Raw genomic sequence first — 22,237 nt, 5'->3', positions numbered from 1 at the left:
CCAAAAGCTTTGCATATTACTATCAGCCAATGAGCGGCTTGCTCTAAGCTTCTTAGCCAATTAGAGGTGACCAAACTTACTAATTCATCGCAAACGTGGTTAGTGAGTGAAGATATTTTCCATTCGGTTGGAAGTGGGTCAGTTCATAGGTCTGCATTGATTTTGTTGGAAGGAATTACTGTAACGCTTCAGTGAATACGAGGCGCATAGTATTTACAAACACAGTATCGGAGTAGCACGGGAAGTGGTGGTAAGCAGAATTTGCATATATTCAGTTAAGTTCGCTAAATATTTTGAATTAAATTTAAAAAAGGTTACATTTGGTCACACAAACTAGTGCAAGCCATTTTTGTAAACTGTATTTTAGCCTAAGCAATGGTAAATCAGAAAACTGTCAGTACCAGGGTTAGTTGTCATCCCATGACAAGCTTATTTGAGGTCTTCTGCTATTTTAAAACATGCTTCATGGCATCACATTATCCCAAGCTCTGAGTATTCTTATTACTCTGAGAATAGCGCTTTATCAGCTGTTGTTGGTTTTTCATTTAGTTCCAACTGATAAAACTCAGCTAATCTTCAATAACAGGTCAATAGTATTGTTTTGAAGGAAGCTGTAGTCCAGGGTAACTTTGTCTTTAGTAACAAAAACAAACTAAATAATTGACTTATTTAGAGCAGTTGAAGTTAGAGAATAGTATGAAAGATCATTTATATATAACACCTGCTGCTTGCTTGCCAACATTTAGGCAGCGCCAAGTATTTCACATATGAAAATGTGTTAGATGTTTGATAGAAGTTTTTAAAGGTTGTGGTGCAATGCTATGAGTAACATAAATGCAGAAGTAGTACAAACAGAAAAAACAACTGCTATCTCAAATTTTTCTTTACTGCGTGCAAAATTGTGGATACATATCACCATGTCAATGTAACTAGTCAACCTTTAAGGGATCAATTACTAAATTAAGACAAATGGTTACTTTTTATAGATTTGCTAGTAAATAGTTACTAGTAAACCAAATATGGTGAGCAAATGTGCTAAGTGATTGTGTTTTTGTTATTAAAGTTGCAGTAAGCCTGGGGTTGCCCAACATCTTGTTCACATTTAATCATGCAGCCTGCAGATGGTGTTTAAAAGGCTGATTTTTAGGAACCAGATGCAGTTTTACCAGATGGTGAACCACGTGAAGAGTAGAGCATTTGCGTGTGAAGTTTTGATAAAATCAATCAAAAATGTGGAAATGCACACAATAACAAGTTTATTAATATTGATAGGAATTATGTTTTACTTGTCAGCTTATTTTTGAAATAGAGAGGCAGATAGTACACAGGTAGACTCGTTTGCATATTACTCATTGTATTCCTTCTAACAAGTTAACAAAGACTATAGATATCATGTTCGGCTGTGTCTCATTGTTTACTTAAGGTTCATAAACTTCCCTAAAGCTTTTGTCCTCACAATTTTAGAAGCCAGTTGTTAAAGTCAGTAGTTGCTATATTCTCAGTAAGGAGGTTGCCTAGCCATCTTTTGCCCCTTTTGTGATTTTGCAATTTTGTTGTTTTTTTGCAAGTGGAATCTGTGACCAAGGAACGTTTGACTCAAAAGCCAGTGCAGAGCTTTTCAATGTCATAAATCATTCATCGCTGAGCACAGCAGCTTACTCTATGAAGTTAAATATTGTTAAAATGTAGAGTAGGGTCGAACTGTGCATATAGATTACATAAACAGCTCAGAAGTACTGTTTTTTCGTTTAAACTAGTTTATGATGAATGTTGCCCCACTTTCGTGGTGCTGAGATATTCCAGCCTTTCATGGTACCAACTGCATAAAGATGGCTAAAACTGACCTGCTGCTGTCAGTCATCTCCAGTAATGTTTATTAAAAATAACGTGTCATGCACTAGATGTCATGTAAGCCAATATCTACCAGCCTTTGCTAGGCACTGAAACCATTAGGAAAATTTAATTATTTTATTAGCATTGCTAGGCTTTCTTCTTGCTACACAATGATCGTACAAAACAGGGTGGTAGTAAGTATGGCTGGAGCTGTAAAACCACTCTCTAATTCAAACCAGTGCTAATTGAAATAAGGCTAAGTGTTATGGCCTGACGTTATGTGCGAAGGTTACAGGCAACAGGCAGACATCTAGCATAGTGAGTCACTTAACTCGCTGTGACACGCCCCAATGTTTGGTGTCAGTACTAGCTGAAATGTGTTCAGCCCATGTTGCCTCGGAAAGTTAAACATGTTGATGTTGGCCAATTAGGAATTTGCATCGCTTATAGCTCATTGGCTATCTTGACTGTTAGCGAACACATTTTGTAAGGTTTTTAACAAAAACAATAGCTCAGTTATTATGATAACTTTTCATATTTAAAAAAGATTGATTATGGTAGTGGGCAATTGGTCTGAACCATATTGACCAACGTGCAAATATTGGGACTATTGTTAAATTTCGAGACACATGAGAGCAAGATAAAAAAGTACCATGAAATTCGGGCCTACATCCATTTTTAGTGCTTTCATGAGAGGGCCAATAATTGAAGAATTTGTTGCAATTATTAAAAGCTTAAAAACAACAAAAGGTTGCAGTAGTTTGGATTCACTAAAGCTGAAAATAGATTAACAAGTTTTTATAATGCAGCCAAAATTTTTGCAATAACAGAACAAACTAATAAGAGATAATTTACGTAAAGGCTAGTTCACACTTTATTGCCATATGTAGGTGTTGTCCATTTCACGATTATTTGTCAATTATCCGCACCAGAAACCAGAGGCATTGACGATGCAATGGGAATATTTAAAAAAAATTGGCAGCTGTCCAGCTTTCCCAATAGTTCGCGAGCATCCACAACAGCTTCTGAAATGTAGACCACTTTGGCGATTGTGGTTGCTCGTCACCTGACTGCTCGATCGATGTTTTCTTTTATGACAGTTTCTGTGAGACTAGTATTTCATCTTTTCTGCGCTGCGACTTCATTGTAGAACAATAATGCTATGCAGTGGACATTTTGCTGACGCTATTGGGAATGCATTTGTGATAGTTATTGTGTTATTACAGCCGATCAAGGAATCAAGGACTATATTGTCATAAGTGTGTTTAATACCGACTTACGACAATTTAGTGTGAGCCAGTTTTAAATTTCTAAGAAAAGGGGAGTAAGGTGTCAAACTTATCACTGCTAAAAGTTCCTTAGAGATGAGCCAATTTACACATTAGACAGAACTTGGTTCTGTTGCTTTTTAATTTTGCAGTCTTTTATAAACAGCTTCAAACTAAACTCTTAGCCTTCCTTTATTTAAAAGCTCAGATATCTTAGCATTCCGCATCAAAACTGCATCAAAGCTCTTCAAACTAGCCATAAATTAAAAAGTGCCATAAACCGGAGAAGTTAAAAATAAATATGTGAGCCATAACAATATGGGCCATAAACTTGCTTTAAAAAGATATGTTATATAGTACTCTGGAGGCATAAAAAGATATGTTATAGAAGACTCTAGGTGCATTAGAAAAAGCGTAATTATTTTTCCCAAACTGTTATAAAATCACTTTTATTATCAATTATATATTCTGGTAGCACTCATTTTATTAAAATTATTCGCAAATTTTTTTTTTCAGATTGGCATCATTTTATTTTTATGCGACTGTATTTGTATTATAAGTCAAACTACTACTTTTGGCCACATTTTTTGTTTCTTCTTATTCTAAAAATACTTTCCAACTATCAACTAGCTAACCATAACAAAGATGGAGAAAAAAAACTTCAAATGTGCCAAATACATCCAAATACATTAGCAGTTGAGTAGGTCAATACCTCAATAACATCTTAAAATGTTGCCAATGTTTTTCTGGTATGTTCTGCAGCTTTTGGAAAATCAGTATTTAAAAGAGATTTTCTTTCCTTACTCTTAGTAAATTTATATCAGGTGGCGTTTCATCAAAGATTCACCTATTGGCATCGTAGAAAGGGTCAATGTATTAGAAATTGGTTAACTGACACCTCAAGATGCTGTGGCTGTTACGCGCTAAAGAACTAGGTAGAAAATTACATGCTAAAGATACTGACTTAAAATATCTTTGTAGTAAACTTGACTGTCATTTGTCATACTTACTGTATTCACTTCTTTAAATACACAGTTGGCCTTGCCTACTTAAACATTGGTATAAATGAACCCACAACAATGTTCGATTTAATCAAGGTGTGTGAAAAGACATTCACTACACTAATAGTAATTGTTGCTTATAGGTTAAAAGATTATGAGGTAAGAAGGAAAATTGCTCAACTGCAAAAATATGATTTTGGATTAATGAAGTGCACTGAACAAAAGAAAAGCGTTGAATTTTTATAACATTTAATCTTCATAAGAATCATTTTAGGTTTTTGAGCAATACCAATTACGACATAGGCTTCCACATAATTGGTCATATAGAGATGTTTTTTGCGTAAGGCTCTATCTGTTATTGACCAAAAAGCAAGTCCCGAATGAAATCAGCTTAATTTAGAAATGAAAAAAATTGAATCAGAATTCTGCCACCAGAAAACAACAATCATTGCGTAGCTAACGACATACGCAATGATTGTTGTTTGTCCCAATGAATGCTGGCCCCCCCATTGGCCGGCCGCACATAAGAAATGTATGTTGTATACATTAGCTACGCAACTGATGCCTTTTATTCATGCGTTTATTCATGGTTCTAGGCTAATTTTTTCTTCCTGTTTTGTAATGGACGGAGTACTGAACATTTCCTAAAAAAAGATTTTTATTGCTATAAAAAGAAAACGTGTCATGTTTACTAGCTTCACACAAAAACACTGATATGTATCGATAAAGCGATCTATGTTAGTTTTCCTTTTTTCTCGATCATTGGATCTGAAAAGGACTGTAGAGCGTCGCTTTAGCTTCATATTATAATGACTAGCACAATTGTTGTCCCGTCTGTTGTGAGAGAACGTGATTCGTAATAGTTATGTGCACAGTTATTCCTAGGTTTGAAAAGTAGCTGCGGCGTAGCGGTTAGCGGGTCAGTCCACGAATCCAAATATGTGAGTTTGATTCTTGCACGATGCCTTTTTTAACGCTCAAAGCATGGCTTTGGATAGACAGACAAGGCTCTCTCTGTACTAAATATTTACCAAGTTGAGTATATTGGTTGTGCTAACACACTGAGAGAGTGAGTCAAGTTCGTCATTTTTTCTATAGTCTGTTTGCTTTTGGACAGCTAAGACAAAGCAAGCAATTTTACATGGTGATGCAATCAAACAGAATCTTTACCCTTGTTTAGGCAATTTCATGTCATTTCATTAACTAAAAATCAATTAAATGTGCATTAAAATGGATGCTTAAATAATTTAAATTATTATATTTTAGGCATCATTTGTCAGAAGTGCTTTAGTCGGGTGTTAAGATCCCCAAAAACTTTATACGTGGAGCTCCATCGAGTAAAAAAGTTCTTTTTTTTTCTTCAATATCGCAGCAAAACTTTTCCAAAGCGTATGAATACTGGAGGGTATTTATCTCATTGGTAGTTTATTACATAAACATTAGACTCCCTTTCTCTTTGAAATTTCTTTTAAACTCACAATCCTTTATCTAGTAATAGTGAAAGTCATTACAAAAGGTATTATTAAAGACACTTATCAAAAAACACTGTACCTTTGTTATTTTTTTCTTCTCAAAAAGCTTTGGAGTTATTCATGGCTTCTTATTATTCAATAATTAGTACTAGCTCATAGAACTAAACTTCTCCTCATTCTGTTGAGTTGACACATAAAAATAGTTCAGTAACATGTCTATGACCATGTTTCACCAATTCTTACTTTTCCTGTTCATTCATCGCTACAGTTTTTTTTAGTTATAGGCGATGGAATAGACAGGATCTTTCCTGGCACCTTCTCAGTTTTTAATTTACTAATGGTTTATTTTATGTCTGAGTCAAACTCACAGCAGCACTCAAATTTTGGAATCATGGTGGCACTTTAATCAAGAGATTCAATGAACAACTGCTGCGCTATATAATACTCATACTGATTCACAGCGACTAGTTAAACTATACATCCTGTTAACATCCATGATTTGCATACATTTGGAATCTATTAACATTCTAATAGCTGATTTACTTACCGTCCAAGCACCTGCTCTTAGTATTCAACTCCAACAATATGGCACAGAATAAAATACAGCCATGTATTACTAAGCACTTGTGAGCATTCATGCAGTTTAATGAGCTACGTACAGACTAATACCTTTTCTTTCAGTATTAATTAGATATTTTGCTTGCTAAAGCCTGGTTCTCATGTCGATTGCGAGACCCCAGCGGTAATCTTGCGCAGCAAAACACTTGCGATGCTAGGCTCGACGTCTTCTGTTCACATAAAGCTGCATCGCTTCATGGGAATAGAAACTTCACTACATTGAATTCTATGCCACAGACTATTCACTGATGTAAACGAAAATGGTTTTGTGATAGTGTGATTAATGTTATCACTGACAATCATCGAGGTAGTGTAAATATTATATAAGTAGGTAGAATTACTTTCATATAGGGTGTACCAACCTTAAAAAAGAAATAAAATGTACTGTAAAAGTTCATCTAATGCTGTAGTCACTCAAAATCAGAAAGTCACTTGAATGACATTGGTTACCAAAGCCAGTTCTTTGTCAATTTGTGTTATTAAAAGCGTATTTGCTTTATTTGCTAAATCTTATTGGAAATGGCCTGTAATGCTGCGGCATGCAAGAGGCTAAAAGAGGTGTTACACAGTGCTAGCACTAATTTCAGCACTAAAATGAACACTGCAAAGCACCTGAAGGCAAACACTGTAGGCATAAGCTTTAGCATTTGGCATTTATACTTGTCAATTTATGTTATGACTCTTACGGTATAATATATGTTGTCGAATTTCCAGTATTTGCTTGTAGTTATCTTATTTAAAAAGCAAGTTGTAATATTCAACAAAAATACTTTATTTTGGTTTGGTATGTATTTTGTTTTAAAACATGCTGAAGATTATCGAATGTAAATATCACACAGACCTAATAAATATCAGCTTTAGTTTCAGCCGCAGAGTGATGCTTGCAGATTTGCCAGCGAATTCGCTCAATTATGTCCCAGAGTCGTTTGGCTATGACAATAGTTTTGAGAATGAAATTTAGCAGTAGCTTGAAATCTGCATTGAGCTGAACTTAGTGCATACTACTAAAAGTGGGTTCAAGTATATCAGTGATCGTCTGTGATAACAATGTTTACACTATCACAAACCTATCTGCGTTTAAATCGTTTAATTATTTGTGGGATACCATTTTTGTTATATAATATGATTATGGAAACAACAAAGTACTAGTCCGCAGCAACTGCCACAAAAAAATGGATCGATCAATCTGTGACGGCCAATGAACCAAATCACCGAAGTAATATATATTGCACACATTGTTGTGGACGTTCGTCGAACTATCGGGAAAGTTCGACAAACTTTCTTAAAGTATCCGGAGTGTCTTGACGATGTCTTCTGTTTACAGCTCACATAATGGACGAATAGTTGGCTAGAGAACAACTCTGATATACGGCGAAATAGCATTAACCAGCCTCAAAACGGGAACTTTAATAGCAGACATTTGTAAAACTATTTGTTGCAGCTTGCTTTATTGGCAGCTTGCTCTATTGGCAGCTTGCCCTATTGGCAGCTTGCTCTATTGGCAGCTTGCTCTATTGGTATGGCAAATCTGCTGACACTAGCGACCCACCTCTGTACTAGCAGAACTTTTGAGTTAAGTTACTAAAGCAACAACAAAGCATTCAAGCTATCAGAAATTGACCCATCTTATGACAGGCTCGCCACAGTATTACCACATCTACCACTAGCTTATCTCATCACCTGTTAAGAATATCTACAAGCAAACATAAGAGCTAAGAAATTACAAAGTCTATTGCTTACAAGTAGCAAATGCTGCAAAATGTCCATACAATGGTAACACGTCTATCTCTGTAATATAGGTCGTCCTCGTTGGATGACAACTACGACGGTTTTAAATTCCGTCACTGCTCTGTCATTCAACTCAAGCAATGACAGAATTTGTTTAAATATTTGTGTTACACGCATCCTTTGAAATTATGAAAGTGCAGTTGTGAGCATAACTGCATGACATTGCAAATGTATGATAAATTGTCTAGGGCAACAACCCCATCGCTCATTCTGCTCCTTCCCATGTTGGTCATAAGCTTTCCAGGAATATTACTGTATATAGTGTTTATTTTCCAATGCAATGCTCTTATATCCCTTCAAAATTTCAGACATAAAAAGTACTACCCCCATCAAGGATCATTAAATCCATAACATATATAAATAGTAAAAGGTAAAATAATAATAAATTATTCATGTATGCTCAAATAATGATGAAATGGCTAGGCCCTTTTATTTCTGACATTGTAGGCTAGCCTAGATCTTTTAAATTTTGAAATTTATGACTAAAATATTAAATAAACTTTAATATACTTCCAAAACTGTAAATAAGATTTTAATGTATAAAAGAGGACAACAAGATACCATATCGCCGAAAGATGACGACATGGCCTAACCTACTTAACGATTAATTAGTTTATCAACAGATTTTTTTAAACAAGTTACCGTCAATAAAACAAAGGCAACTTGGTTCGCTAATCTTTGTTCAGATTATATCAGTCATTTTTTTGTATAAGAAAGATTTTTCTACGCTATGATCCGTTATTTATTACAACTAAGCTACCAGTTACCGCTTGACTTTTATTGCATGTAGGATAATGATAGCATGACAACAGTATTGAGTTAGTGAACTACTAATACATGTAGGTACTAACTGTTGATAGACTTCAGCCATTCAATGTCTTTTATTAGAAGAATAAGTGACAGACAAGGCGGTGAAGCAAGTAATTAGGAATAGCTAGAGTTAGTAGCTAGTTAAGGGTCATAGATTATGAAGTTTATGCATAGAGGGTTACGCTAGCTATTCCTTAATTGGTGCTACATTACCAAAGAGTTTCACAAATCGTCAAACAGACTTTCCAGTTTGATTAAATATCTAGCCTACAGTATGATAAGGGGTCAATAAACAGGTGGATTTTATTAGCAGATTAGCCATGTCTTGTAATAAACTTTTCTTAGCCACCCGTGCACAAGTTTATGTCATTTGATGTTTACATTGTCTATCTATCTGTTTGCTTTAGCTCATCTAAACTGCAGAGTTTGTTCGCATGGCTCAGCAAGTTAACTCTGGCTTTGTGCAGTCACCTATACACCAACACAAGATTTCATCACTATCAGAAACATCTTTTTCTGGCAGCACACATGCTCCAGTTATGAATAAAGGAGGTCAGGATGATGGCGAGATAGGCAGACATACTGATAAATCAAGTGGTCAGACAATTCCTTTAATACCTAATGGTGGCATTCCTCAATCGCAACATACAATGATCTCAAGGTTTGTAGTATGCCATATTGTAATGCATCCTGAAGCAATCATTACTAATGACAACGAGTAGCTGAAGATCTATTACGGCTTCACACAATAACACAGGTGGTTTGATGGCTCAAGGTATTGATAAATGCCTTGACCTTTAGCTTCAGTGTAGGAAAGTAGTTGACATTTAAACTTTGGCCAATTAAAATTTGTCTCCCCAGAAATATTTAAAATAAACTGGGAAATTATTTGTTAGGTTTAACATAAAAGACATTAGTCTTGTTTGTTCTGTTATTCAAAAGTTTATCGATTGCAAAGTAAAATTTATGGGTCAAAATAACTCAATAAAAGTCTGTGTAAATGCCTTGACTAGTTAAATTTTAGGCGACTAGTCAACAAGGAGTTAGCTTTACTATTATATACTACTAGATACTAGTTTAGTCAAGCCAAAATAAGTTAGCTATTAAACAGCATTTACTAACCATTTTCCCATTCAACAAGCTGTAACGGCTTTACTTATGGATTTACCCTTATGAGAATATGTGACAAGATGAACATTCTTTCCTGTAATTATTTTTATTTTCGTTACCGCAAATTGAACTTATGCACTTATGCACCATTTACAGTGTTTATGATGATTAGTTTAGGAAAAACAAGCACTATTCAGCTAATTCCTATTAGTGCTGGTGACGTAGATATTACAGAGAAGATAAAAATTACCAGATAGAGTTTGTCAACAAGTTATCTGATGATTCGTGATAGCATTATTGATAAACATCCCGTTACTATGACAGTGTTATGAGTGATCTGCTGCTGCCTGCGTTTCAGAAGAATTGACAGGAGGACACTGTGTGTACTACTCAACTTACAACTTGTAACTAAATTCATCTCTGTGTAATTGAATCTCTTCATTGATCATCTAGTAATTTCATTTGATTTTGTCCTCTCACTATTCCCAAATTGATTCTGATGTATTTGTCAACTGCGAGAAAGATCTAATCATCGAGCTAGTTTCTCTTTGTTACATGTAGGTTCAAATCCTGGGCAAGTCTTTTTCCTAGTTGTACTATTTGGTACATATTTAGTTTCAGTAGATGTTACAGCTTTACTTCGGTCTTCAACACTGTCTATGTTCCCTATGGAAACATAGGCTAGTTCTTGCTAACTCACTGTCTATGTTCCCTAAGGAAACATAGACAGTGAGTTAGTTGAGTTGAGTTGACATCCATCGGTTAGTTTCATTCAAAGATTTTTCGTTATCAAGTTTCATTTACAGTGCTTTTGGATCTCCTGTGTATAGGAGGTTCAAAAAGTCATTTATAATGCATTCTCTCAGAATTGTCAAGAATTTTATCAATTTCCAAGCTTGCTGGGCTGCGCGAGGTTAGGGGATAGCAAGTCGAGTAGTGTCTATTAACAGTAGATAAGTTCATGCATTGTTATGCATCATTGTATTACATGGCTCCGGCTCTACAAATAAGTCGGTGTTTAAAGGCTACTAACTAACACCGAACATTTCGTCTAGGCTAAACAATTTATTTAAACTTTTTCGTGAGTCATCCCACGACCAAACGAGCGGATGCGAAGTTTGAGAGTTTTTATGATAAATGCATGTGCACACAACTTACGAAAATTATTCATCAACAATGAGACGAATCCTTGTCTTGAAATCTCATCAACAAATTTAACCATCGTTTTGTAGAGTCGTTAAAGTATAATAACGATATAAAACACATACGTATAAGCCTATTTAAATATATTACCAAGTCTTTGTATACCATCCGCATTTCACGGAAAAATAACGTGCATATTTCACTAGTCTATAGCATTGTTGAATTGCCGAAGGTTTCTGTAATTAACGTAGGAGTACTGAAATCATTTCATTTCATGAAAGTTTCATTTTTGCCGATTTCAAAGTAGCTGACATTTTAGACACTCTTGAGTGCTTTGGTATTCTAACTGATGTCCAAAGCAGTGTAAGTAAAGGAAATGACGATGATTTTTTTCTAACGATCTTTATGAGGTTATTACAATATTTAATTATAAGTTTGGATGACTACAGAACAATGACTATGTAGTACAGATTTTCTAAAAATCTATATAAATATCACAACTTCTTGATATTGCTAGCTATGACGTTTTGACATGTAAACAAAATTGTGCATTGGTTTTATATTATTACTATATTAATAATATTGGTTATTCTAGTAATATCAGTGCATTTTACTTCTAATACTGGCCAATGATGCATTTCTCCTATTGCAGGGGGAAAGATATAAACATATAATCTTTTCCTTTCATTATTGCTATTTGTTGAATATAATAACACCCAGTACATTACAGCTGCCATTGCAGTTATCCTATTGCACTGCAGTGCCATTTGACTGTTAATATTGCATTTCTCAACCATCAGTACCCTTTCTTTTTTTCCAGTATCTTTTTGGTCGTGGGCTGTATGACAGTGGAATTTCTAGTTAATAGAATAATCAATATCAGTCACATATCGCCGAAAGAGTACAACTCCAAGTTTAAGGATAATAGTATGGCTAACCAATAGGTTCAACAATAGGTATTTTTCGATATTTTCCTACCGCACAGCTGTAAGGTATGCACAGGAAAATATGCCATTAAATCCTGTAAGCCAATCCAATGCAAGCTCTAGTATAGTTTTGCTATTAAAAGAACTCATTAGTCAGTTTCTATTCACGCCTAATAAGTTGGCTCCATGTCAATATGTGCCTAGCAACTACATGTAGTAATGGTTAGTAGTTTGCAATTACTACACAGAGCCAAGAAAAAGTATCTGACAAAGCTTAGACCAAACCCGTGAAGCAACAACATTTTTTTGATCCAAAATGATGAACCTGTTAAGGGTGTGGTGACCAAGTATTGCTCAGCTTCATGAAATCATTAAGGGCGAGCTTGATGTTTGGGTAGTTGTAGATTTTGTTGTCACCCTCTTGGATGAGGCTAGGTCTAAGCAGTTGGTTAATTGTTTGTGGAAAAGTACTGATGTTTAGGCTCGGGCAGAATACAGTATGGTAGCGATTACATGATACACGGGTCAGATGAAAAGGACCAAAATATTTTTTTAGTGGTGGAGGTCCTCTAAACCAGACTAACGTTTCATCATGCCCTAGGTATTTTTGGAGATTCTTTTTGTATGAATTAGGTATAGATCATCGCCCATTTCAATTTAAATGTTTTTAACATCCATAAAAAAGGAAAACACCAAAAAGTATGAAAAATGCATACTTTAAAATTTTGGCATTTTGGCTTTAATTGTCAGTACTGTTCTTAATTAACTTAATTTACGATTTACTCATTTATTACAACTTACTTTAAAAGTGCTTACCGATCTCCTACAAGGAGTAGTAAGACAAATAGAGTAGATGTGAGGTGTTTAAATTCTAGTTGCGCACTCCTGACCATGTTGAGAAAATTACATTAGCTTTTGCCTCTATTAGGACAGACAAAATAGGATAACTGAGTCAGTGTGGATCCACTGGGAGTAGATGAGCTCATGAGTGGCGGAACATCAATACAGGTCATAGCCTAAAATCTGTATAAGTGTTTGAGATGTTTCAAGGTCACGATAACTAAATACTTGCTTTATAACAAGTACTTTCGGTTTATGTTGAACAATTTCTATCGGAATACCATGTTGGTCACATATCACCGTAAGTAGCATGGGTAGGATAACTCTAAGTATATGGGTGTCTGGGTATTAGTAGAACTAAATATTGTCAGGTGGCACCTGAAAAGTGAGTAAAAAATATTTCTTAAAGTAAACAGTTACTAGAACAGCATTTACTTCTTAGAGTAAATGTTTTTGATGCTTTGTCGCTCGCTAATACGTACCCATTCAATAGTAGGACCTACACGTAGAGGATCTAAAGTCACCTTTACTATTGCTTATAATGACGAAACATTCTTACTCCAATAGTAAAGGTTTTGTAACTGTTATTACAAGCAAACACTCTGATTAATATGAATATGCCAGATTTTGTGACATAAACCACAAATATCCTAACTTCCTTTACTTAGATTTCTAGCGGTTTATAAACATTTAGTGTTAAAATTCTAACAACCTGTTGAGCGAAGCCACAACCGTGAATCAGCATTTAAATTTGTTAAATTGTTCCATATTTTAACTGATGGAAGTATTTCTGCTATTAAAAACTGCAAAAATCGCAGTAGAGCAAGTTGTTTGGTACAACATAGCAATGATACTTGTACAGTACGGTGTAATCAACAGCCAACAAATCACTCCATGAGTCAGAGATGTTGAGAGATTTACTTACTAGGCATTAGAGCTGTGTGCTCAGTTTTAGCTTATTAAAGGTGAATACGAGTAGTACTATTAATACTTTTACGCTGCGCTGGTTCTTCGCATGTTTAAAGGCATGAAGGGCTTTAAGAATTGGCGAAAATTTAGCGTTCTATAGCTGAAAATTCATGATTGCTAAACAGTACGCAGTCTGAATTGTAGTATATTATTTTATTTGGTATCAAACAAGATAATATGTTAGAACTTTATTTAGACAACCTTGATAGTTTATTTACTGTGTGAATATACGCAAGGTATAATTTAAGTATGAATTGCTGCATGATGAAATTTACCAGCAATTTTACACATGTTACAGCATGTGACTGAAACTTCCATGAATAATTTTATGCGTGAATCTACTTGTGGTGCAAAGTGAAAGTGAAACTACAAATGCTACAAAAATAAACAAATGTAGTCATGATCTAGTGAATGAGTGAAACAAACCATAATGTAATTATACTAACAATGTAGTGTAATAATGAGGTCGTGCTTAATTCAAGATTTGTTCATCTACATGGGGCATATGGTTGGAGAGGACCCATGCATGATACAAGATATGAGTGAAAGTACCTCAGAAGTAGCTACCCTGTTGTGGGTGTTAGCGTTTGATTCTCAAATATTTACTATAATAAGGGTCGGGTCCGTCCGTCCATCTGTGCGAAGCAACACTAAGGGTGTAAGGAAAAGGATCGCACAGCAAGGGTATCAAACCTGGATATTCAGATTCCCAGTCAAGTGCACAGCCGTCTGCGTCATTCAACTAAAATTCCATAACTAAGAATAATTGTTCACATAGTTATTACACATGACGATCTCTCACAGCCCACGGACGGTCAGGGTAATAGTAGCAAATAATTTATAAAACTTCCACGAGGATATGCTAGCCAGCTCAATAAAAATGACTGTTATCACAACTTAAACTCGTCAATATATATTGGCACTCTAGTGCATCAGCCACAACCTGTCACCAACCAACTTGATGTAAACGTTTTATTGTTGCCATTACATGTTTTCTATGTTTTGCTATTAAGGTTCCCTTGCGATTAAACTTGTGAAACTAGTGAGCTATCTGTGAAACTGTCTGTGAAATCTTGTGAAACTTGTGAAACTATCAGTGAGCTTTGTTAAGAAGGTAATTTATGTCCCATGGTTGACAAATACTGCTGGCTCTTCTACTGAGCCAAACAAGAGCAAATAAATTCTATCTGTAATGCTCATCTTGTGTTTAACACAGCTCAAGTTCGATGCCATCCACAACATCTTCGACTTCTCAGCCACAGTCTATGGTGCTGCCACAACTAAATGGTACCATAAACATTCCTGTACAATTGTACCAATATCTGCAGCAGATGGCAATGATGAATCCATCTATTGCTGCCCTGCAAGAACCTAATCATACACAGCCTTTTGTGCAGGCGCATCCTTCAGCAACCCCTCAGGTTACTACAGCAGTAAGTGCAACCTAATGACTCACACAATACCAAGCCTTATGTATTTAAACCTTAGGAATGTTTACACTACAAATAGTGTCACGTAAAGAGCAAATGGGTTGAGTGTATTCCCCCTCTTTCCTTTTCAGTAAGCTAGTCTTACTAACCAGGAGCGGTTGCTCGCTGTAATAACAGTGATTATCTATTTTTCTCACCTGCTAAAACAGTTAATCCGTTTTCAATGTCTTTCCATTTGGTAAATGCTCGCACTCTCTAAAGCAGCTGCATTTCTATACCACCAAATGCAGAATAGATTTGTATATTATTATGCACTTTCTTATTGACCTTTGGTAGAAAAGGGAGGAAAAACGTTTGGCTTACGTTTTTAATGAGTAATTACCAAGTTATTTCGATTGCCAAAGCACAGAATTGGAAAAAGTTTTAACGTTTTTTAACACCTATTTCTGATAATTTTTATAAAAGTGTTTTAAATTCTGGTAGCATTATTTACAAGTAATTAAGTTTCATCCAAAATTTAATCTATTTGGTTGTTGCACACTTCAATTAGCTTGACTTAAAAGATGTCAAAATTGTTGCTTTAGTGGAGACCTCGGCCAGCAAAAGATTTTCTTTTTATTCAGAGTTCCCACAAAATAGGCTTTCCTGTATCAAATCAATCAACTTCTAAGTTGGAAGACAAGCCTACCCAGCCTTCACAAATATATGAAGAAATACCAAGCTATAAGATATATACTGAAACTCCTAAACTGCCAGCTCCTCGTGAGCACAGGACTGACCCCGGCACAGACACTTCACCATCTCCAAGTGATTTTAGGTTGGTACTCTGGTCAGCCTCTCTTACTTGTTACAAGCTATGCTTTACCAACCAGATTATACAAGTTCATTCTGCTTTTTTCCTTACAGTTTATATTTCGTATGGTTCAGATTTATGAATTTAGATCATAAAAATTGAAAAATTCAATTCTTTCTCATTTAGATCTAAAAGGAGTCACCATCACCGGTATTCCTTAAAGGTCAGTCTGTAATGAAGGGATTGTTATAATTCTTTCAAAGCATTTATAAACTCCCGGTTTTATTAAAAAGGTTTTTATTTTCAATATCAAGCCAAAACAAAATATTATTTTACAGTTGTTCAGCTTGCGAAAACAACATAAAAAAATGCGGCTTTTTAATAAACTGCAACTGTAAAGGATCTCAGTCAACCCTTTTCTTATCTGCATCAGAAATACCAGCAGTTTTGAGCTTAATTCCACGACCAAACAGATCGGAGCGATTGGTTGGGAGATTTATGATAAATGCACATGTGCACACAACTCCCGAAAATTATTCATCAACAATGAGACGAACCCTTGAATCAAAATTTCGTCAACAAATTTAACCATTGTTTTGTAGAGTCATTAAAGTATAATAACGATACAAAACACATACAAACCTATTTAAATATGTTACCAAGTCTTTGTAAACCGTCGTTATTATCTTAAAACTTACCCATCTGATCGGATTGTACACAAATAGACAGATTTATTTGGACAAAAATTGTTATTAAAACTTGTCAAGCCTCACTTTTATAAAAGTTAAGACCGGAAATTGAAACGCCGATCGACAAAGAATAGAACGATTAAATTGTGCGCATTTCACGAAAAAATAACGTGCACTTTTCACCAGTCTATAGCATTGTCGAAGGTTTCGGCGATTAACGTAGGAGTACTGAAATCGTTTCATTTTTGCGGATTTCAAATTAACTGACATTTCTGACACATTTGAGTACTTTGGTATTCTAACGGATGTCCAACGCAGTGTAAGTAAAGGATATGACGATGATATTTTTTTCTAACGATTTTTATGAGATTACGATATTTAATTATAAGTTTGGATATTCTTCTTGATACTTCTTGATATTGTTAGCTATGACGTTTTGAAATGTAAACAAAATTGCGCATTGGTTTTCTATTATTACTGTATTACTAATACTAAGTTTGGATATTCTTTTTGATACTTCTTGATATTGTTAGCTATGACGTTTTTAAATGTAAACAAAATTGTTCATTGGTTTTCTATTATTACTGTATTACTATATTAATAATATTGGTTATTCTAATAATATCAGTGAATTTTACTTCTAATATTGCATTTCTCCTATTGCAGGGGGAGAGATATAAACATATAATCTTTTCGTTTCATTATTGCTGTTTGTCATGACCAAACACTTTTTTAAATAGATTTTCTAAAAATCTATATAATAAATATCACTTTTTGATATTGTTAGCTATGTCATTTTGAAATGTAAACCACATTGTGCATTGGTTTTATATTATTACTATATTAATAATCTTGGTTATTCTAATAATATCAGTGCATTCTACTTCTAATATTGGCCAATATTGCATTTCTCTTATTGCAGGAGGAGAGATATAAACATATAATCTTTTCTTTCATTATTTCATTATTGCTGTTTGTTGTATATAATAACACCCACACCCAGTACATTACAGCTACCATTGCAGTTATCCTATTGTACTGCAGTGCCATTTGACTGCTAATATTGCATTTCTCAACCATCAGTACCCTTTATTTTTTCCAATATCACTTTGGTCGTGGGCTGTATGACAGTGGAATTTCTAGTCTATATATATATATAAATATATATATATATAAATATATATATATATATAAATATATATACATATATATATATATATATACATATATATATATATATATATATATATATATATGTATATATAAATTTCAGCGGTTTTCTGTCATATGTCATTCATCTGTTCGGTTATAGCGGAAAAGTTTTAGCAATGAAAAAATCACCTTCGTACTGAATTTGAACTCGTAGCATTCAAATCGCAAGTCTACTAACAAGTCTACTAACAAGTGTGCATAACCACAAGGCTGAGCAGTTCATATCACACCCATTGCTCTTATCATATACTGTGTATCTTTTTCACGATTGAATAAGCTAAATGTGCACTTTTTATTATTAGTTAATACAGCGTGTCCTCGGGTTCCGATGTCCTTGTTAGGTATATATTTACAAATCCTCAAGGGTCACTTTACAGTATATGTTATCAAAATAGGATATGAGGATTGATCTTGTTCCTGGTTTTTCATTGAGGAGCTTTCTCACTCTCAATTTACACACTGTCTCCTTTAGCAGAAGCGCAGCTATCTTTTATATACTTTTCGCATTGCCCTTTCATCTGAGGGGCCAGCTGGTCCTTGTCTAGCTGGCTGGATCACGTTTGGTCGGTTCTGTCTTTTAGGCCAACTGGCTTTCCTGGGGGCCAGCAACTTGATTTTATATTCAAAGGAATCAAATTATTTGATACGTGAAAAACCTACTGAAATAAAAGCTATATTGACATTGCAAGCTAAGTATTTATTTTGTTTTTATTATAAAAGCTACAGCATGGCAGCTAAATAGACAAAAATTAATTATTTTGTTTACTTTTAATAGCAATTTTGCAACTCATCTCCATCATCCCATATTTAAAGAAGGGTGCTTTCCACATGGCTATTCAAAATGAATTTCTCACAAGCTAATGCATTCGTATTGTTTAGCAATGATTGTTACCTGCGTAAAAGGAAACACTTGTGCATAAGTTACCTGCGTAAGAGGTAAAATATACTCTGTTAGATTACTTTATGTTATGTTTCTAATCTTATTTGAGTAACAAATAAAAAGATAGTTCTCAACAATTCCGTCGATCTGGAAGGTTTTTCACCAAAACTTTCAGCTGAATAAAATTGGTGTTCAAGACGAACATGCACAAAATCTTAGTAGATTATATCAGAAAGTATAAATATTTTTCTATAATTTGTGATCGCTTTTTATGTTTGAGTTGATCTGACTGTCAAGATGTTTCACGATTAAAACCGACAAAACTTGATTGTGGTTAAAATGCTCAGAAGAAAAATTTGGTGAAATGATGTCACTAGATGTTACCATTACTATAGTTGATATCGGCTATTGCATTCAAGTTGTAGTGTTACGTGTCTCTATTCTGTTGGTCTCTTTACAACTATAAATGTCATAATCACATTTCCGCTTGATCTGAGTATGTTAACCGCAATCAGGTTTTGGAGTTTTTGTGAACCCACGAAAACCCACAAAATTTTCGCAATCCTTAAACGTCCTGGCAGTTAGATTACCTCAAACATCAAAAGTCATCGCTAAAAATAAAAAATGCCGATACTTTCTGATATAATCTACTTAAACTTGTGAAAATTCATTTTTAATAACCAAAACAGAGCATCTAACTTTTAACTTACATTGCCCAAGAAACATATTAAACAGATAAAACTTCATAGCCTGTTCTTTACAGTTTTTCAAAGTTGGGATGAGCTTCACAGAGTTGTTAAGAGTTTTACCAAGCTTACATGAACAACTGTTGAGGAAGAAAAGCTTTGATATTACAACAACATGACATAATAATGCTATCTACAGTGGCTTATGCTCTATCAGAAAGGGGCTTGGTGGCTGGGGATTAGAGCAGCTGTTATGTAGGTCAAAGTTAAAAGCAATCAGTCATGTGATCCCAAATGCAAAATATGTTTATGTACATATTTTTGGTAGCAAATAAAACTTGTTTAGCAAATTCTATTTTATTCAAATTTACCAAATCAAACTTCAATATCAAACCAGATTCCTACTTTGACTAAAAGCAGCTAGTGAAATGTCAAAGAAGTCTGACCTGAGCATTTTAATAACTTTATACTAAAGTAACTTGCTCATGTTCAAATTTATACACAAATAATTATAGGTTTGCTGTCTTTCATATGCCTTTGCGCAGTAGGAAGTTAAAATGCTGACAGCTATGCACTTCAACTGCGAGCTTTGGAATTATGTAAATATATATAGATGACAAGAAGTATTTGTTTTTATTTTTTAGAACCACTAAAAATAAAACAATTTGCGTGTGCTATTTTTGGATATCGAAATAGGTTTGATTAAAAAGGCAACAATACCGTCTAGTAGTTAGTTCTGCTGGTTTCTGAGCTAATGCAAGAGCAATATACTATTATCTAAAGCAAGGGCTCCCAACCTGGGGGAATTCCCCCTAGAGGGGGAATTTTGAATATACAAAGGGGGAACAGAGAGGTGTCTGATTTGTTAAATTTTTAATTTATGTTCTGCAGTGCCGTCTGAGTTTGGGTTTCTTCCTTCAACATCTTGGTTTTATATATAACACTAGTAGCTAATAATCAGCTACTAGTCAAAACCCAGATGTATGTGAACACATCCATCTGGGTTTTGATTGGATAATAAGTTCACCTAGTCATAAACCAATTCAATGCCATGCCGAAGGTCATCTATAAAAATGTGTGGGCGTTGTATAAAAATTAATAATATGTTGTTACACGTTTAGATATTTGCAATAAAATGGGGTTATAATTTGTATTAGTTGTTTTAGTAATGTAAGTTAAAAGTGCAGAAGAATAAAGTCTCTGAAAAGACCTAAAAGGTTGGAAACCCCTGGTCTAAAGTGATACACAGAAGTGTAAAATATCCTTATATTCTTGAGCAAAGGCTAACTTTGCATTTTAAGATTTGTTTTCTGGTGATTATTAGGCTACCCAGAGCAGTAATGATAGTGAAATAACAATACATTAAGTAATGAGCATGAGATGTCTTAGCTCAGTAAATAAATGGTTATGTAGCCATAATTATAACATTTTATTTTTTATTGACTTTTATTGACCTTAGTTACTGCTTATGAGCAAATTTCCTTGATGATTAGACATTACTTTGTGAGAAAGTTACTTTTAATTGAAGTAAAGTCGTTTGCCTCGCAACCATTCTTGCAAAAATGGTAGACTTTGAGCTCTTATACCTCCATCAAGTTAAACTATATACATACTTTTATCATGCTAAAAAAAAGAATACATATTTTGTAAGAAAATATATTAAAGCTCAATTTACAACAATAAAATGATAAAAGTCTCCAATAACAAAGGGAAATGTTCTCATTACTTGTGCACTCCTCAACATCTTTTTTAGTCTCACTCAACTCTTTTGTTAAATCACTTAACTCAGTCTGAAGCAAGTCATCAATCTTTTCATATTGATAATACTGCAAAGTTTCAGCAACATATAATAATGTGGACATTATAGATTTCACATTTGAGATTTGTGAGCATTCGACCCTAACTTTAACAGTTTTCAAAAATAATAGTCGAGATTGGTTTATACTGAAGGTGGAATATGCTGTGCTTGTTGTCAGATCCTGTAAAACAACAGCTAAATTTAATTGATTGCATAGTTTATCTATCAGTTTCCATAAAAAAGTCAGTATAAACAAACTATATATTTTAACAACTACTTATTATAAAGCCGAAACTTTCCTTACAAGCACATGGCAGCACCTGTGATATGGCAGCACTAGTCATGTGCTAACCATAGTAAATGAGATACATGTATGTCTTATCATGGAAAAGCTGTTACTAGCTCAGCAACTCCATCCATTGGCCACATAAGACGTACTGCCTATGTTGATGGTTATTGTCACAAGCTCTCCGGTATGTAAACACTAATAAACATAAAAGGTAAAAGAGTAACAAGATGCCAAATCAATTGATCATGGTCAGATTTGTAAAACCTAAACAGCCTGCTTGACTGCACTTGCATGCTATCTAGTTATTACTAGCCGATTTGACACTCGGATGGAGAACATAAAAAGAACCCTATTCATAAAATGCAAATCAGATTTGCCACAAAAATGAGAACTCATGTTTCATGTTTTGTTGACAGGAACTGGTAGTAGCAAGCGCACATTCATATGTAAGTTTAGGATAAAGTTACTGCTTTGCAATTCTCACTTGAAGTGTCAAAACAGGAAAAGTACAGGTGCACATACTGGCACTGGTATTTGGAGAAATTCTCAGAGCAAACGCAGCACACCATGTGTTTGAAATCTATAAAATCACATTTAGAAAACATGTTTACTGATACCAAGTATGTTGAAATTTTAGGTAATGTATTTGATTCTTACAGAAAAATGATGGTTTCCTAGTCGA

At 34.5% G+C, this 22,237-nt stretch overlaps 1 protein-coding gene across 3 annotated transcripts in view; it reads left to right on the top strand.

Moving 5' to 3' along the window:
• The first annotated feature begins 126 nt into the window (after positions 1-126).
• Positions 127-22,237, top strand: part of LOC137399265 (uncharacterized) — a 31,965-nt gene continuing 9,854 nt past the window's right edge. Inside the window, exons 1-4 of one of the 3 annotated variants that reach the window (XM_068085294.1) lie at positions 127-250; positions 9,198-9,451; positions 14,995-15,211; positions 15,832-16,025. In XM_068085294.1, the coding sequence (XP_067941395.1) occupies positions 9,225-9,451; positions 14,995-15,211; positions 15,832-16,025 (638 nt within the window). In that variant the 5' untranslated portion in view covers positions 127-250; positions 9,198-9,224. The remainder of the gene's footprint in view (positions 251-9,197; positions 9,452-14,994; positions 15,212-15,831; positions 16,026-22,237) is intronic. The other 2 variants (XM_068085295.1, XM_068085296.1) reach the window with 2 other exon arrangements.

The sequence above is a fragment of the Watersipora subatra genome, chromosome 7 (genome assembly GCF_963576615.1).
Source record: "Watersipora subatra chromosome 7, tzWatSuba1.1, whole genome shotgun sequence".
Lineage (NCBI taxonomy): Eukaryota > Metazoa > Bryozoa > Gymnolaemata > Cheilostomatida > Watersiporidae > Watersipora > Watersipora subatra.
Note: the sequence above shows the minus strand (reverse complement) of the source record. Positions and strands in the feature narration are given on the sequence as shown.